Here is an 18167-nt window from a genome sequence, read left to right on the forward strand (position 1 = left end):
CTAGTAGTGGAACTGCTTACAAACATGGGGATCTGATGTAATTAACAAAAGTGAAACTCTGCACTCATGTTTTCTCTGCTGCAATACCTACAATGATACAAAACATCAGTGCTCACCATGCTTAGCCAGAACAGGAGCTCAAACCCATGAGTCAATCAGTATGAAATGAATAATAGTAAGGTGATTGTTTTACTAAAGAAGTGCAGAATTATCTGTCAGCATTCGCCACAATTTCTCCACTGAACTCTGAATGTTTTTCTGCCACAAATTTTTTAGGTATGAGTATAGGTGGAAGTCAGGGGTGCCAAAGAAGGTGAATTGGGTGGATGTTCTAGTAAATCTTTGACTTCTCTTTTGACAAAGCACTTTTACTGAATGTACATTTTTTCTCTACCCCCCCCCCCCCCCCCCCCCTCCCAACCAATGCCTGTTTTCATGTTTTTTCTCATCCATTCAGTCTAGAGGACTTGCTTTGGAATAGTGGACACATCACATTCACAGTAGCAAGTAAGACCACATAATCATTTTTTAAATAATCCAAACATCACTGAGTATTTTGTTTTTGCATTTGAATTTAGTCATTAGTCAACAAGCAGAGTACCAGTCTAGTACATATCGATAAGCTGTTGGTGTACAGTAGAATCTAGTTTATCCAGACTAATGTAACGAAAAGTCTAACCGGGTAACAAAAAAGCCCGATTACGTACATACTGCACCCTTCAACAATTATTACACAAAAGATAACACGCTCTGCATTGTAAAGTACGAATGTATGATTACACACATGTGAAAAGCAGACATAACAAAAAAGATGAAACATACAAATATGAGGTTTTCAAAAATGTGATAGATGACTGTGTTCCTCCTTTAGCTCTCTTCTGTGCTGCAGTATCCCTCCACTTACACCAATAGGTGATACCAGTTTGCTTTGCTTCCTCCTGCTCATTAATGTACTGCAGCACAGTCTCAGTTGTCTTGAACCCTTCTGATTGTGGGATGAGATTTCTGCTGTCATCTAGGTTGGCCTCCTCCACTTGGGTTACCACCCCGTGTCAATCTTTGCACCATTTCCATAACATCGTTGTAAGTTAGTTCATTAACTTCATCATTTGCCATCCATTTGTGACATTGTCTCCATTGACATTCTCACAGCCTGGTATATTTTTGAGCAACGAAAAAATACCGTCGTTTCAATCTTTGACTCTGGTTTCACACACAGAATCAGAGTTATAATGCCCACCTTACTTTCCTTGGAAGAAAGACAACATAGTTCTCATGAAAGACTGTTGGGTAAATGTAGGGAGTGCATGTTTGATGGAGGCTGCAATCGTTCTGTTACCACCACTATACCTGTATACCTCCTGTGGCGGTTCGTGAGAATTAAGTAAGAGAGTAAGCTGGTAAAGGATTTACATAGGCAAACGAAATTGGACAAAAATGTCTAATTTTGATACAAAGTACCCTCTGCTGTGCACTGTACAGTGGTTTGCAGAGTATGTGTGTAGATGTAGATTCTTGTGCCGAGCAGAAAATTTTTCTCTCTGCCTTTCTACTGGGAAGGTAAGTGTGTTAATGTGGTAGACAAAACGAGTAGTTAAAGAAAAGCCAGCTGTGTCATTTGAAATTTTCCTTGGTTTTATGGAAGAGTTTTTGTTGATACATCTGTGTCTCCACGTGATTACTGTTCATAATTTCATACAAGTCGATATGTTGCTATTGCAGGCTGTACTTTTTCGGCGGCTTTGGCCCCCCACCCAGCTACGACCCGCCCTTCAAGCACGTCATAGATCCGTCGACGAGTTCACTCTACGAGCGAGGGTGGAGCAACCAACTGGTCTGCTACTGCCCGGAGACAGATTCGTGGTCGTGGCCAAAGACGCACGGCCGTTGTCCCGAACCACGTGCGGCACATGCTGCCGACCGCACGGGATCGCGCTTGTACCTGTTCGGTGGGCGGTACAGGGGCAGACGAATGTCTGACCTCCACTGCCTTGACCTGGACACCATGACTTGGAGTGGAGAGTGAGTTGAGCTAAGTTATACAAATGCCTGATATCTTTGGAATAGTTAAGAGTACCCTATCTATAATTTTGTACATTACAGTTGATGCTTTGAAAATTTGTCAAAATATGACATAAGAGTTGCATGACTGATAAAATGTGAGAAGTGACATAAAGTTAGTCACAGTAAGGAACCATTTGGAATTACATGGTTTTCAACACACGACACGCCCCCCCGCCCCCAAAAAAAAAAAAAAAAAAAAAAAAAAAAAAAAAACCTGCCTTTGCCTTTCCCCAGATATCTACTCTCACTGCACCCAAAATTGTTGTTGTGTTATAAGTTCTTTATCATTGTTACCTGATAGTACTCATTCAGTGGTTATGTCAGTTCAATTTTGAGATGTGTAATGTAAATATGACTCGAAAAACCAACCTTTGACCATTGGAAGGTAATTATATAGCTGTGATTCTTCAGTTTCTCCCAACATGGACCGGCAGTACACCCGTGGACTGTCTGAGTAATTATATAGCTGTTTACACATAATAGTCACATATTATTAATTTAAATGTTGTCATAGGTTGTTTCATAATTAAAAGGGAAATGTCTTGAGTCAAAAGTGCTGTAAAGAAAGAAAGCATGGTAATAACTCGAAAGGTAGAATATCTTACGGTAAAGATGTGATAAATTGCAGACAGGCTCAATTAAAAGATGTGCCTGTAAGGTAGAATGCAAGAAGTATAATGTAACTTCTTTCTATTACAGTCTGAACAATAGCCTCCAGTGCGCAAAACCTTGTGGCCGATCATGGCACAGTCTAACATTCATCTCTCCACAAAGGGCTATCTTGTACGGGGGTCTGAACCAAATGAACACTATTCTGAGTGAGTATTAGAATTCCCATTGGACATAAAGTAGTTAAGAAATTGACTGTGGTAAAGTTAGTGGCTAGTTTACAGTACTTAATGTATTTTTTATTTCAGCTGCAGCTATTTTGGCAAGGGCCACTTGTGATTATTGATGTAGGAACCACCCATATCCCAAAAATTCTTTTGCAAGAGACACAATATAGGCAATTCATGGCATTTACTCATTGTCACTCTTCCATTTCAACAGTGTAGATGATGACAGGAGTACGGTTGGATCTCAGTTTCAGAACGAGCACAGTATTTTGTCAGTCGACCACAATGCCATGAGGTGGGCTGATGAGCTGACTGCCAGTAAGCGAGCACGAGCTTTTATCTACATGCCGCCCCCCCCCCCCCCCCCCCTTCCATCATTTGCTTTCAGTGGCAGCTCTGTACATGTTCTGTCGCACCGAGGAACTTACTGCATATTTCCAAATTATTTGCAGCAATCGCCACTTCTTTCATAAATGAAGATTTACTCGAAATTATCATCCCGTATGACATCAATAAATGGAATATGTGACATACTCAAGCTTTCAAAGTTCTTTGCCCCTAAAGTTGACAGTTCCTATTATGTCAAAAGTAACTGAATGTAAATGTTGTAATTACTGTGATACATCCTTTTTTTCCAGTTTTTGATCAGTGAGAACAAACATGAAACCTTCTTTCTTGTTCATTTTTTCTTGTTGTTGAATGTGGGGTATTTTTGACTGCACTTCAGCTTAAACCACAGAAAACTTTCATAAGAACGTAAATTAAAATTTCCTGTACAATTGTTTGTGTACTTGGCAGGACAACAATGCTTCAGTCATCATCAGCTACTTACTCTCCTTCCTGAGTCTGGTAATGTGATTGATCGCTTATTAAAGAGCAAGAACAGAAGTCTGTAATTTTCTCTCTTCTCTGCAGTTTGTGCTGTTTTGAAATTCGTGCTGTTTTGAAATTCCGGACATTAAAACTGTATATTGGATCAGGATTTCAAGTGTCTTTTTCTGACATGAAACTAGTCTGTTCATTGTTGCAAACCGCACAATATATTGAAACTTGAGACCAATTCCAAGTCGATAGGTGGAACACAGTGTAGAGAGAAATGTTATAACTACCAGTAATGCCAGTTCAATAGCAATGAATGAAAGCCAGAAATGTCTTGGACACCAAAATGCAATCTGACAGAGTTCCAAATCAAAGTTAAGTTGCAGGAGGTTAGATAATAGGTGTATTGGAGAGTAAGTGTAATTCTGATTTCAATAACTAAATACAAACTACTCTATCTGCATGCCATCGTGGGTATTTATTTCTGGTAGAAGGCTGATGGCCATTACCGTTTGATACGCAAACAGTCGGCTTTCAACGGCCAAAGGTGGAACTGTGAGCTGTAGAAATAATGATGCTGCCACTCTCAGAGTGTGTCGTGTATTTCCAGAGTGACGGGATGTTAGAAGCTCTCAAGCCTGGAGCTTGTTTTTAGTGGGCAATGCTTTATCTGAATTACTTGTTCAGGCATGACTCACGGTCTTATTCTATCAAGAAGTGTGAAAACAGTGCCCACTTCAGTTCAGTGTAAAAGATTGATTCTGGAAATAGTCCCCTAGGCAGTGGTCAGAGCCCCCTTAAGCAGTCAAACAGTTTGTCTAATGTTACTACTTTGCAAATTATTTGACTGCTCTGTTTGCTGTTTCTTTAAAAAAATATATCAAGTTTGAGAGAAATTTTGATTGATGGTAGGACATAGTTTGTGTTGACTTTTCACCACACATTTTTAGTGAAAAAGTGTGTTACTACAATTTGTATCACTGTTATCGAAGACAAAAACAAAAGAGGATTGGCAATTACCAAAATGATAGAGTTGTTGTGTCTTTCTCAATCATATACTACCCAGGAAGATGTTGAGAAGAAAATAAATATTTTATCCACAACATACAAGTGGGAATGCAACAAAATAAAAAAAATCGAAGCTCATCGGTTCTTCTGCAGATGATGCATATGTCCCCAAATTGTAGTTGGTAATGAACTTTCGTTGAGGACCAGGAAGTAGGGAATAAATTTTCGTGTACTTGTGTGAGTATGAAGTAATTCTAGCAAGTTGTCAAAAGTTTGACTGCACAATGGGAGAAAATTGATGTCCTCATCAGGTTTGGAGTGTAATATTTCCTGTAGATGATTTTCACAGGTATATTTATCTCTATATTCCAACCATTTCTTGCACCAGCACCTTGTTTTCTTTTTCTTCTTTATACACAGTGCTAAAGTCAAGGCAAGGAATGCTTTCTGTTTACTGGTAGCCATTCTGACTAGTGTCAAAATACTTCACAACACTATATACTCAGTGTGACAGCTGCTTCAGAAGTGAGGTTAAATTTGACAAACTTGGTTGGTATGTCTGCACACTTGTGTGACAAAACTATGGATAGGAAACAGTGAATTTGTTGAACAAGTCTGGTGATTACCAAAGCATTTGAGCCATTGCTCCAAGATACCTTTTCTTCTAGGACTGTTAGTCCATACCAGTAAGGAGAGTTTCTGGTAAGTTTAGAAAGTAAGAAACAGGTACTGGCTGAATTGAGGCCGAGATGGTGCGTCGTGAGTCTTGCCTGGATCATTCAGTTGAAAATTATCACTGTTTGTGAAATGCGAGGTTATGCTGTCACTTTGCAACCACTTGAAAAGTACAGGATAACTCTCACTCTTCCCTTTTTTTATATTTCTTTATCTTTGTAATTTAATAGGAACCAAACCACACACATCTATTCACAAAAATGTAATTTCTTAGTAGGATGTTTTCATTGCCATATTCAGTATGTGACTGCAGATTCCTTTCACACAGCATACAGTGCAAGGCATGCAAAGATTATGGTCTGCTATTCAGTTATGTACATGCCTAACGATATTAGTCAGGTTGCCCTCCATGGGGTGGGTGCACGCAACGACTGTGGTTATATTGGGTTAGATAGAGCAGCAATCAGTCGTAGAATTAAGTTGCTTTAATATGACATTTATAGTCACAACGCAGATCAGATTTCAACCTGTGTCAAGTCATTATCAATGCAGTGCGGGATTGTAGCAGTTATTCGTGTTCAAGTGAATGCTTACACAGTTCAACCATTACTGATTGCTTTTCTATCTAACCCAATGATATTAGTGTCATGACTTTAAATTACACCTATTTTAAAAATCTGTTATATCTAATGTGTTGCAAACATTTAAATTAGATAGAGTTGATTTTATATAACCTCTGTTTAATATTTGTTTTTTGATTATTACATTTTCTTTTTAACAACATCCTATGGCACAGTTTCCACAAAATATGTAATTTATTTATTAAAAGAGCAGTCATCAAATATTTTGAACAGACCAGATTCTCGTGTTTTTGACATTTCATTACCACATTCATGTGCACAAAGTCAATATCCAGTCAACAGCATGGAATGTATAGAACCTGAGAATGTTGTGTAGCATTTGTTTGTAGATTTTTCATAACAAAGAGTGCCTTTTAGTAATACTAATGTATCTGGCTTACCCTGTTATCACTGGACATTGTTTTTTTATAACAACAATGAAATATATTAACATTTGTGAAATCTACAGCACTAAGGACTGAAATGAGCGTTATGTAATAGAGTGGGATTATGTTGGACATGAAAACTTCATTCAAATGATAATCCAGTTAATTACACAAACAGGGAAGTTTTTAATTATCTAATGTGAAGACAATAGTTTTTAATAAAATACTGTGAAACTCGTTTATCAGATGTGCTCAGCTAAAAAGCTTACAGCCACAATTAACCAATTTTGACTCTATGTTCTAAGAGACAATCATTGCTACTTACAAAATGTCGTAGTAGTTATTTAATACTATATTTACCCCATTATAAGATGACCCTGAGCATAAGACGACACCCCTTTTTTTAAGAGGCTCCTTGAGAGAAATCTGTTTTTAATGTATTCTTATAATCAAAATTATGAACTGTTTTATTGTCAAAGTAGCCACCAAAAAGTTAACTTCATACCTTTTCTAAGCTTAAGTCATTTATTGATTGTCTACATATTGATAATACTAGGAGAAGTAAAATAAACAAAAAGAAATTGTTTGCATTAATTTTCAGACCGTTTGCTTTTCTACCTTTTCTTGCTTGCTAATCCTGTAGTTTCCAGTATCACCACCATCATCTTCCTAAGAGCACAGCTGTGAAATTTATATATCTGTTATCACAAGTATTTGGCTGTGTCTTCTGCGTGTGTTTCTATTTCTGAGGTTGTCGTTATGGTGGGGCATGAGAACACAGCTGCTTTTTTCCAAATACATATCATATTTCGCTTCTATACTGACGTGACAATGTTACAGTGTATCTTGCTTCCAGGCATATAGCTTACCTGCCGCTCTCTCATTGGCTGTGTAGAACCAGCTGATACACCCCCTTTTTACTCCCTTCATAATTCATAGCAAGAGTCAACAACATTGCAGCAAGAATAAGTAAGACACTGTCCCCTATCAATTCTTTTGATGTCTCCTGCATACTACAAATGGATTCAGGCAAACTGCAGTTTAGCGTAGTAGATGTTCATTAAAAAAAAAAGTACATGGTATAGGGTCCCACAGTTGACAACACCTCTTGCTCCCCTCCTGTAAGTGATTCTAGCTCTCAGCCAAGCTGGTGTCACTGTTCCCCTGGTGAAATTGAGCAACTGTAAAAAACTGACTGCAATATCTTCTGCAATATGTACCAACACCAGACAGTACATAAATAAAAGATCACAATTACGAGTCAGTCTCATTCTCAGACTTTTGCTTGTCCTGCTGTCTATTGATATCTGTTGGTATTATTTCTGTGATGCCTCTTGCCACTGTAATTTATTCTCGTGATAAGAATTACAGTCAGTTTAACATCATTTATTTCCTTTCCAGAATGAGATTTTCGCTCTGCAGCGGAGTGTGCGCTGATATGATATGAAACTTCCTGACAGATTAAAACTGTGTGCCGAGTTCGAGTCTCGGTCCGGCACACAGTTTTAATCTGCCAGGAAGTTTCATTTATTTCTTTTGTTAGACATTTCATTCCAGGCTGATGTTCCTCTTGGTTCAGCTGAAAGTCACCATCATGTTCTAAAGCTGATTAAAAGCTGGTAATGTTTTTACCCAATATTCTAATAATAAGCAGCAACTGGATTTCTCATTGGCAATCCACTTAGTAAATCATTACAGTCTCTCATAACCAGATAAGATGTTGGTCTGGGTTCTGAACCAACTAACGTTTTTTGAAGAACAACATTTCTGTTTTTGAATGTTACCTACTTAAAAAGCGGCAGTAATGTTCATACACGGTATCCGTACACATGTGAGAATGTTTATTGCAAATCTGATCAAATACAACAAATTTTGTAAGATGGTATAATTTAATGTTATTTCCTCCTATGTTTCATAAAATTGTCAGATTTTAAGCAGAGCAATAGACTGTTGTAGTGGCTAGATCACAGCTTCTCACATATCTCTTGCACCAGCGCCACGCGAGTCAGTGTCACTGATTTTTCAAGCAACATCTATACTGTAGCAAGTGCCTCAGTGTGTCGGGAAATCTTGAGCCTGTTGGAATGTGAGTATCATTTGCCGTGTCCTGCCCTTTCCGAATTTCTTAAAATGAATCTGCGTGTGGCCTATTGCCAGAGCTTCATCTCTAAATGTAAGACAACTCCTATACATGTGAGACAACCCCTATATACTCTACTAAACAATGTAGGAATGTTGACCTCAGCAGCAACAGTTTAATCTGCGAATATAAGACAACCCTGTATTTTTTGAATGACGAATTTGTGGAACAAACCTCATCTTTTAATCGAAGATGATGTGACTTACCAAATGAAAGTGCTGGCAGGTCGACAGACACACAAACGAACACAAACATACACACAAAATTCAAGCTTTCGCAACAAACTGTTGCCTCATCAGGAAAGAGGGAAGGAGAGGGAAAGACGAAAGGATGTGGGTTTTAAGGGAGAGGGTAAGGAGTCATTCCAGTCCCGGGAGCGGAAAGACTTACCTTAGTCTTTCCGCTCCCGGGACTGGAATGACTCCTTACCCTCTCCCTTAAAACCCACATCCTTTCGTCTTTCCCTCTCCTTCCCTCTTTCCTGATGAGGCAACAGTTTGTTGCGAAAGCTTGAATTTTGTGTGTATGTTTGTGTTCGTTTGTGTGTCTGTCGACCTGCCAGCACTTTCATTTGGTAAGTCACATCATCTTTGTTTTTAGGTATATTTTTCCTTCGTGGAATGTTTCCTTCTATTATAACCTCATCTTTTAATCGGGTATATATAGTATATATGATGTTAAGTAGAACTGAAAATTATGTCATCAGGAAATGTGAATCATATCAATATCATGTATGTAACAACATTTAAAAGTGGCAGTAACTTGTGAGGGCTAATAACTCCAAGTCAAAATAATTTATTTAAGATGAAGCTGTCGGCAACCCAAAGGTTCGTTTGAGCACAACAGTGCTTTACTGGGCACTGTCCCACAGGAAATGCTTTGCTCTTGTCTTTCTCCTACCTTTCAGCTGACTTGCCAAACCAGCTAGAGCGAGACGTACAGTTTTTGGATCTGTGTAGTCTGGCAGTTTACCACTGGAACATCGAGACACATCTGGCAGGGGCTGGGTGGGTTAGGGGATTGACGAATGATGGAAATTTACTGTGGTGTAGCTTTGATTACTAATTGTGATTGATGAGGAATTGGGAACACCAGTTCTCATTTTAATGATCAACATTAATTTTTTTTTTTTTTTCTGACATTTACGACTGAAGCTGTTACACCCACCATTAATGTACCAGAATGTGTACCATTCTCAGTGAGAATGTTTTGACATATGAGTTGATGGTCTGTGAATGATCACGTGACCCTCCCACTCTGTCTAGATTCATTTCATCCACTCTTAACTTGCTGACCATTTCGTTATACCCTGCTCTGCCACACTTAGAAGTTATTTAACTTCATCATGTTTACATGTATGATTAAATGCTGTATTTATTTTCTTACGATTCTTTCTTTCCACTTATAAATTGTAAGACAATAATAAAAGCAAAAAATGGAAAAAAGTCAAATAATAGCACTAAAAACTGCAATAAAAAACACAAAAAACTGGTCATAAAATAAAATTATGTCTTCCCATTTGTAGAATTCTATGCTACTATATAAAGACAAGACATCGTTACCAAAAATCCCAAAAAGGTTTTGACCATTTTACTTCAGATTTTTACAGTACTCTAATAAACATTCAGCTTGACATATTTAACAACAATTTACAGGGTTGCTGTTGAAATCGACTGTCAGAAAGAAAATGCTATGCTATGCTGTGTAGATGTGTGTTTCTTTTTTATTTCTTGCAGACATTTTTAACTGTGGTAGCAGGGCATTAGAACCATTAGACAAATCACTTCGTTCACCAATTTTCTTTATTGTTGCATAAAATTTTACACAAAAATTGTATACACAACAATGTGCTGTTTTGTTTTCTTTATAGTCAGCTTTAACAGTAAACATGAAAGTTGAACTGATGACTAACTTTGTAATCTTACCCATTTGCATATTAAAAATGTGTGAAATGCTGTCATGGAAGTTATATCCTCACTGGGAGGAGGAGATAGACAAACAATGGAGTTAAGACAACGAAGAGACATTGGAACACACTTCAATTTGTTACAATTCACCATACAGCAGAGATGCTGAGTCGCGATAGGCACAACAAAAAGCTACACAGAATTAAAGCTTTCGGCCATTAAGGCCTTTGTCAGCAGTACGCCCCCCCCCCCCCCCCCCCCCACACACACATACATAAATGCAACTTGCACACACATCTGCAGTCTCAGAGAGCTGAAACCACACTGATATTGTTAAATTCTATCCTGGATTTTCCATTGTTTGACTTCAATTTGTCTGCCTGTGTCTGTATATGTACAGATGGATGTGTGTGTGTGTGTGTGTGTGTGTGTGTGTGCCTGTCCTTTTTTCCCCCCTCCTCTTTCCTGATGAAGCAACCGTGGGTTGTGAAAGCTTGAATTTTGTGTGTGTGTTTGTGTTTGTTTGTGTGTGTATCAACATACCAACGCTTTCGTTTGGTAAGTTACATCATCTTTGTTTTTAGAAATGATTTTATAATTGAATAGATAAAAAAATCTACTCACCACACAGTGGTGTGATACTTGATGTTTGATTCCATGAGGGTTGCTAAGATTATTTCTTGATTTAATTACTGCCGGTGTCCAATAATTTTGTTCTTTGCAATAAAGTTACTAATTTAAAGTACAACAGAAATAGTAGTGGACACAATATTCCAGCATGCAGCAGCAGACGCTGCACAACAGCATGCAGCAGCATCTACACCGAATAAAGTCACAAGCAGCAGTGAGTCTGTGTCCATTGGGTAGTACATGCCGAAAGTGTACCAGGAGTAATAGTGAAAAACCTAAACATTTAACACATAATGGAATGCTGCAAATTTGAACGGTAATTGAGTATTTGTGTAATCTGAATGAGCACCTAGTGCTTAGCTGTGGCTGAAAGTGCATTGTGATATATTAAACATAGTAACGAAATCCACATAACAGATTCATTTTAAAACAACTATACGTTTTTAGCATAATTGCTTAATTATAGTTGTAGAACAGTGTTATTTATGATACCATATTTACTCAATTATTAGACGAGGTTTTTTCCCTCTAAATTCATCATTTGAAAAATACGGTGTCATCTCATATTTGCGGATTAAACTGTTGCTGCTGAGGTCAACATTTTTAGACTGTTTTCTAGAGTCTTACATTTACAGATGAAGATTTAGCTATTTAGGTTGCACACAGGTTTATTTTGAAGAATTCAGAAGGGTGGGGCTCGGCAAACGATACTCACGTTCCAACAGGTTCGATATTTCTCGATATGCGAAAGTGCAAACAATCACATGATACTGACTCCCACAGTGCTAGTACAAGAGATGCATGAGAGACTACAAGCAGCCACTACACCAGTCTATGGCTGTGATTAAAATTTGACAATTTTGTTAAACACAGGTCAAAATAGCATTAAATTCTACAAACTTACAAACTTTAGTTTTGTTTGAACAGGTTTACGATAAATGTTCTTGTACATGTGTGTGTACCGTGTTCAAACAGTAATGCTGCTTTTTAAGCAAAGACAACGTTCATAAACGGAAATTTTGTCCTTCAAAAAACATCCATTTATTCAGAGGCTGTAATGATTTACTAAATGGATTTCAAATGAGAAATTAGGTCGCTTTTCACATATTAGAACACGAGATAAAAATGTTACCAACTTTTAAGCAATTTCAGAACATGTTGATGACATTCAGTTGAAAAGAGAAGAAAAATTAATCCAGATTGATTTGTCTAATAAGAGAAATAAACCATGTTAAATTGACTATAATTGTTATTGCAAGAATAAATTACAGTGGCGAGACCCATCATGCAGATAGTACCAACAAACGTCATTAGATCGCGGAACGAGCAAAAGTTTGAGAATGGGATTGAATCAGAATTGCAACCTTTTATTTGTGTGTTGGTTAGTGGTGTTACATATGATCTGCACACCAGTAGATATCGCAGTCTGTTTTTCACAGTTGCTCAAGCTCAGCACTAAGGAAGGGGAACAGTGGCACTGGCTTGGCTGAAAGCTAGGATGATTGCGGGGAGGGGAGGAGTGAGGGAGCAGCAAATTTTGCTGAGTTGGGAATCTGTACCACGTAGTTTGGCTCTTTATGAACATCTGCTATGTTTAAATTGCAATTTTTCTGAATCCATTTGTAGGTGGAATCAAACCAACTTTAAAATTGGACAAATACTCAACAAAAATATTTGTTTCTGCAAGATATGGTACGAGTCTAGATAGGGGCCAGTGACATACATGTTTCTTGTTGCAGTGTTGTCGACCCTTGCTGTAACATTCTCACATCAGGATAGAATCGAAATCTGATATGTATTCGGCAGGAAAACAGCTGTGTTCTCTGATCCCATTGTAACAATAAGCTTAGAAATAGCAACAAATTCAGAAAAAACGGCCAAATATTACTGACAACAGAGATATAAATTTCACAGCTTTGCTATTAGGAAATTGATGGTGATTATCATTAAAAATAGTTTTACCACAGACTAAAGGGCTAGTAAGCAAAAAAGGTAGAAAAGAAAATGGTCCAGAAATTAATGTAAACCATTTCTTTTTATTTATTTTATTTGTCCTAGTATTATCAAAATGTAGACAATCAATAAATGGCATAAGTGTAGAATAACAATAATGTTAACTTTCTGGCAGATTATTTATGTCAGTAAAACAGTATATAATTTTGATTAATCAGAATATTTTAAAAATTAATTTTTCTTGAGCCTCTTAAAAACAAAAGAGGCTCCTCTTATATTAAGAATCATCTCATACTCACGTAAATATTGTATTTTTGATGTTGTTTTAGGTCTGTGTTTCACTGCCCATACAAAGGTTTTCAATGGCACCATTGTTAGACTCCTGTGGCTGCGCTATACACTTCTGATCTCAGTTTTTGACAGACGTTCTGATAAAATAAAGGAAAAAGCACATATATTAGCTTGATGACCTTATCTGGAAAATAGGAAAAGACTTATGTAATTCAAATATTTTCAAGATTAACTATCCAAGCTTATTTATTTTATCATGGTGACTTTTGAAACATCCATTGTTACAAATAAAGTTTATACCTCAGCTGCAGGTGTCTCAGGATGGTATCATTGTAATATACTGCCTGAAAAAAAAAGTGAAGTAGCCAGAAGGGGAGAGTTGAGATGGTATCTGACGAATGTGAGCCCACTTACCAATATGTAGTCTCACACCCTCTGGCCCGCACGCAATCAGGCCCGGACGCGTGCACCAATTTGAGTGGAAGGGATACCGTAAAGCTGTCGTGTCCTCTCCCAAGCAAACCGGTGCACAGCTGTCGTAACCGGTCGTCAATATTGAGGACGTAGGCACGGGGGCGGATTTGAAATCCAAGATGCTCCCAAACGTGATATCGGGCACAGTTCTGGGAATCTCGCCGGCCACAGAGAACCTCGACATTACGCAAACAGTTCACGAGGACACGTGCCGCGTGCAGAAAAGGATTGTCTCAGCGAAAGTAACGCAAAATACTGTCACATGAGGGGTAACACACGAGCATGCAGGATGTGCATGACACACCGTCGACTGGAAGTCGTATCCGATAGCTCCCGACACCGGGATTCCAGGAGTATCACCAATGCGCTCCTCCAAACTGTCGGACAAATGCCTCAGGTTGCCGCCTTACTTCCCAGTGGTGGTCTTTCACGTTTGTGTAGAACCAAAGTTCGTCACTGAACACAGTGTTAAGCCATCTGTCAGCAGTCCGTACTTCCCAGTCTCAGCACCACTCCAGACACGGCCGTTTGTGTTGTGACATTAATGGCAGCCTACTTGTGAGGCATTAATTCCCTAGTCCAGCTGTCACTGCTAGTCTCCGGGTGACACAGAATGTTGCAGGGGATCCATTTCTTGTTCTCAGATAGCAGACACAGATGCATTCGGCGCACAGTACATCGATCTTCTCTTCAGGTGATTTGCTGTGTTCGACCCCAACCTTGATTGTCAGTACACTTGTCCTCAATCCGACCATGGGCCACTGTCACATCTGAATGTTCCACAAATCTGAATACTGCACAATTCAACAGCTGGCCAGATGAAGACCTGCCGTGAGGCCTCTTTCAGACTTTGTCAGAAGCTGATAACAACGTCTCACGTGAATATGCTGCATTCCTGTGTCATTTACACTGACAGTGATAACTCGACAACTCACACTGGATGTGTCTCTTATATACATTACCGGGCTTAATAACAATACTAAATACAAACAATACCACGAGTGCTCTCCGATGGTTGTTCATTGACATCCAGCCATGTATTCTGGATGCTTCACCACCACCAACCCTTTTTTTTATGTAGTTACTGATATATACCTCTTTCAAAAATACATCATCGGCATGAAAATGATGACCTTATAATAAAGATGCAGCTTAAAAATAACGTAGACCAAGCAACGAATGCTTTTTAATAAAATTTCTTCCTTTTGGGTGCATCAGCCACAAATTTGTTACGTGAGTTAATCATTTTTCCCCTTGTGGTCTGCAGTCCAAAGGTTGGTTTGATGCAGCTCTCCACACGAGTCTAGTTATTCGATCTACTCACTCATCTGCATCACCTGATTTCAAGAGAGTCTGTTCTGCTCTTGTCTGGACTGTTTATTTATTGTCCCTATCGCAGTACTGTACAAGCCTACACTCCTTACAAATACCTTTAGAAAGACTTCCTAACACTTTGCTGTATTTATATATAAATTTTTTCTTCATACCACAAGTAGTGTCAGCTCTTTAAGCCAGTATATAATGTTGGGGGGGGGGGGGTACATGTCATAGTTATGAAAATGGCATTGTATGCACATTGTGTGTTTCAGTTCATTTTGGTGTACAATGTTAACTCATCTTGATGCACCAGCTATTTGTACAACTGCGAAGGTCAGTTAAATTTGTAAGCCAAAATGAATGAAAGCACACAATTTGAATACGCTGCCATTTTTATACGTGTAGAACATTTTAGTAACTACACCCTGGATAGTAACGGCTGAAAGCAAGGGGAAACTACGGCCGTAATTTTTCCCAAGGGCATGCAGCTTTACTGTATGGTTAAATGATGATGGCATCCTCTTGTGTAAAATATTCCGGAGGTAAAATAGTCCCCCATTTGGATCTCCGGGTGGGGACTACTCAAGAGGACATCGTCATCAGGAGAAACAAAACTGGCTTTCTACGGATCGGAGTGTGGAATGTCATATACCTTAATCGGGCAAATGGATAGGTTAAAGTTAGATATAGTGGAAATCAGTGAAGTGCGGTGGCAGGAGAAACAAGACTTTTGGTCAGGTGAATACCGGGATATAAATACAAAATCAAATAGGGCTAATGCAGGAGTAGGTTTAATAATGAATTAAAAAAATAGGAGTGCGGGTAAGCAACTACAAACAGCATAGTGAACGCATTATTGTGGCCATGATAGACACGAAGCCCACGCCTGCTACAGTAGTACAAGTTTATATGCCAACTAGCTCTGCAGATGACGAAGAAATTGAAGAAATGTATGATGAAATAAAATAAATTATTCAGATAGTGAAGGGAGACGAAAATTTAATAGTCATGGGTGACTGGAATTCGGTAGTAGGAAAAGGGAGAGAAGGCAACATAGTAGGTGAATATGGACTGGGGCTAAGAAATGAAAGAGGAAGCCGCCTGGTAGAATTTTGCACAGAGCACAACTTAATCATAGCTAACACTTGGTTTAAGAATCATGAAAGAAGGTTGTATACTGACAGGTTTCAGATAGATTATATAATGGTAAGACAGAGATTTAGGAACCAGGTTTTAAATTGTAGGACATTTCCAGGGGCAGATGTGGACTCTGACTACAATCTATTGGTTATGAACCGTGTACTAAAACTGAAGAAACTGCAAAAAGGTAGGAATTTAAGGAGATGGGACCTGTATAAACTGACTAAATCAGAGGTTGTACGGAGTTTCAGGGGGAGCATAAGGGAACAATTGACAAGAATGGGGGAAAGAAATACAGTGCAAGAATGGGGTAAACAAATACAGTGGAAGAAGAATGGGTAGCTTTGAGGGATGAAGTAGTGAAGGCAGCAGAGGATCAAGTAGGTAAAAAGATGAGGGCTAGTAGAAATCCTTGGGTAATAGAAGAAATATTGAATTTAATTGATGACAGGAGAAAATATAAAAATGCAGTGAATGAAGCTGGCAAAAAGGAATACAAATGTCGCAAAAATGAGATCGACAGGAAGTGCAAAATGGCTAAGCAGGCATGGCTAGAGGACAAATGTAAGGATGTAGAGGCTTATCTCACTAGGGGTAAGATAGATACAGCCTACAGGAAAATTAAAGAGACCTTTGGAGAAAAGAGAACCACTTGTATGAATATCAAGAGCTCAGATGGAAACCCAGTTCTAAGCAAAGAAGGGAAAGCAGAAAGGTGGAAGGAGTATATAGAGGGTCTATACAAGGGCGATGTACTTGAGGACAATATCATGGAAATATGAGAGGATGTAGATGAAGATGAAATGGGAGATATGATACTGCGTGAAGAGTTTGACAGAGCACTGAAAGACCTGAGTCGAAACAAGGCCCCGGGAGTAGACAACATTCCATTAGAACTACTGACAGCCTTGGGAGAGCCAGTCCTGACAAAACTCTACCATCTGGTGAACAAGATGTATGAGACACGCGAAATTCCCTCAGACTTCAAGAAGAATATAACAATTCCAATCCCAAAGAAAGCAGGTGTTCACAGATGTGAAAATTACCGAACAATCAGTTTAATAAGCCACAGCTGCAAAATACTGACGCGACCTCGGGGAAGATCAGTTTGGATTCCGTAGAAATATTGGAACACGTGAGGCAATACTGACCCTATGACTTATCTTAGAAGCTAGATCAAGGAAAGGCAAGCCTACATTTGTAGCATTTGTAGACTTAGAGAAAGCTTTTGACAATGTTGGCTGGAATACTCTCTTTCAAATTCTGAAGGTGACGGGTAAAATACAGAGAGCGAAAGGCTATTTACAATTTGTACAGAAACCAGATGGCAGTTATAAGAGTCGAGGGGCATGAAAGGGAAGCAGTGGTTGGGATGGGAGTGAGACAGGGTTGTAGCCTTTCCCTGATGTTATTCAATCTGTATATTGAGCAAGCAGTGAAGGAAACAAAAGAAAAATTTGGAGTAGGTATTAAAATCCATGGAGAAGAAATAAAAACTTTGAGGTTTGCCGATGACATTGTAATTCTGTCAGAGACAGCAAAGAACTTGGAAGAGCAGTTGAAAGGAATGGATAGTGTCTTGAAGGGAGGATATTAGATGAACATCAACAAAAGCAAAACGAGGATATTGGAAGCTAGTCAAATTAAGTCTGGTGATGCTGAGGGAATTAGATTAGGAAATGAAACACTTCAAGTAGTAAATGAGTTTTGCTATTTGGGACACAAAATAACTGATGATGGTCGAAGTAGAGAGGATATAAAATGTAGACTGGCAATGGCAAGGAAAGCGTTTCTGCACAAGAGAAATTTGTTAATGTCAAGTATTGATTTAAGCGTCAGGAAATCGTTTCTGAAAGTATTTGTATGGAGTGTAGCCATGTATGGATGTGAAACATGGACAATTAATA

At 38.6% G+C, this 18167-nt stretch overlaps 1 protein-coding gene across 4 annotated transcripts in view; it reads left to right on the top strand.

Moving 5' to 3' along the window:
• Positions 1 to 18167, top strand: part of LOC126106788 (kelch domain-containing protein 2-like) — a 140807-nt gene that overhangs the window by 87829 nt on the left and 34811 nt on the right. For all 4 annotated transcript variants that reach the window (XM_049913175.1, XM_049913172.1, XM_049913173.1 and 1 more), the window contains 2 exons: positions 1723 to 2022; positions 2764 to 2882. In XM_049913175.1, coding sequence (XP_049769132.1) covers positions 1723 to 2022; positions 2764 to 2882 — 419 coding nt within the window. The remainder of the gene's footprint in view (positions 1 to 1722; positions 2023 to 2763; positions 2883 to 18167) is intronic.

Source organism: Schistocerca cancellata, chromosome 10 (genome assembly GCF_023864275.1).
Source record: "Schistocerca cancellata isolate TAMUIC-IGC-003103 chromosome 10, iqSchCanc2.1, whole genome shotgun sequence".
Taxonomy (NCBI): Eukaryota; Metazoa; Arthropoda; class Insecta; order Orthoptera; family Acrididae; genus Schistocerca; species Schistocerca cancellata.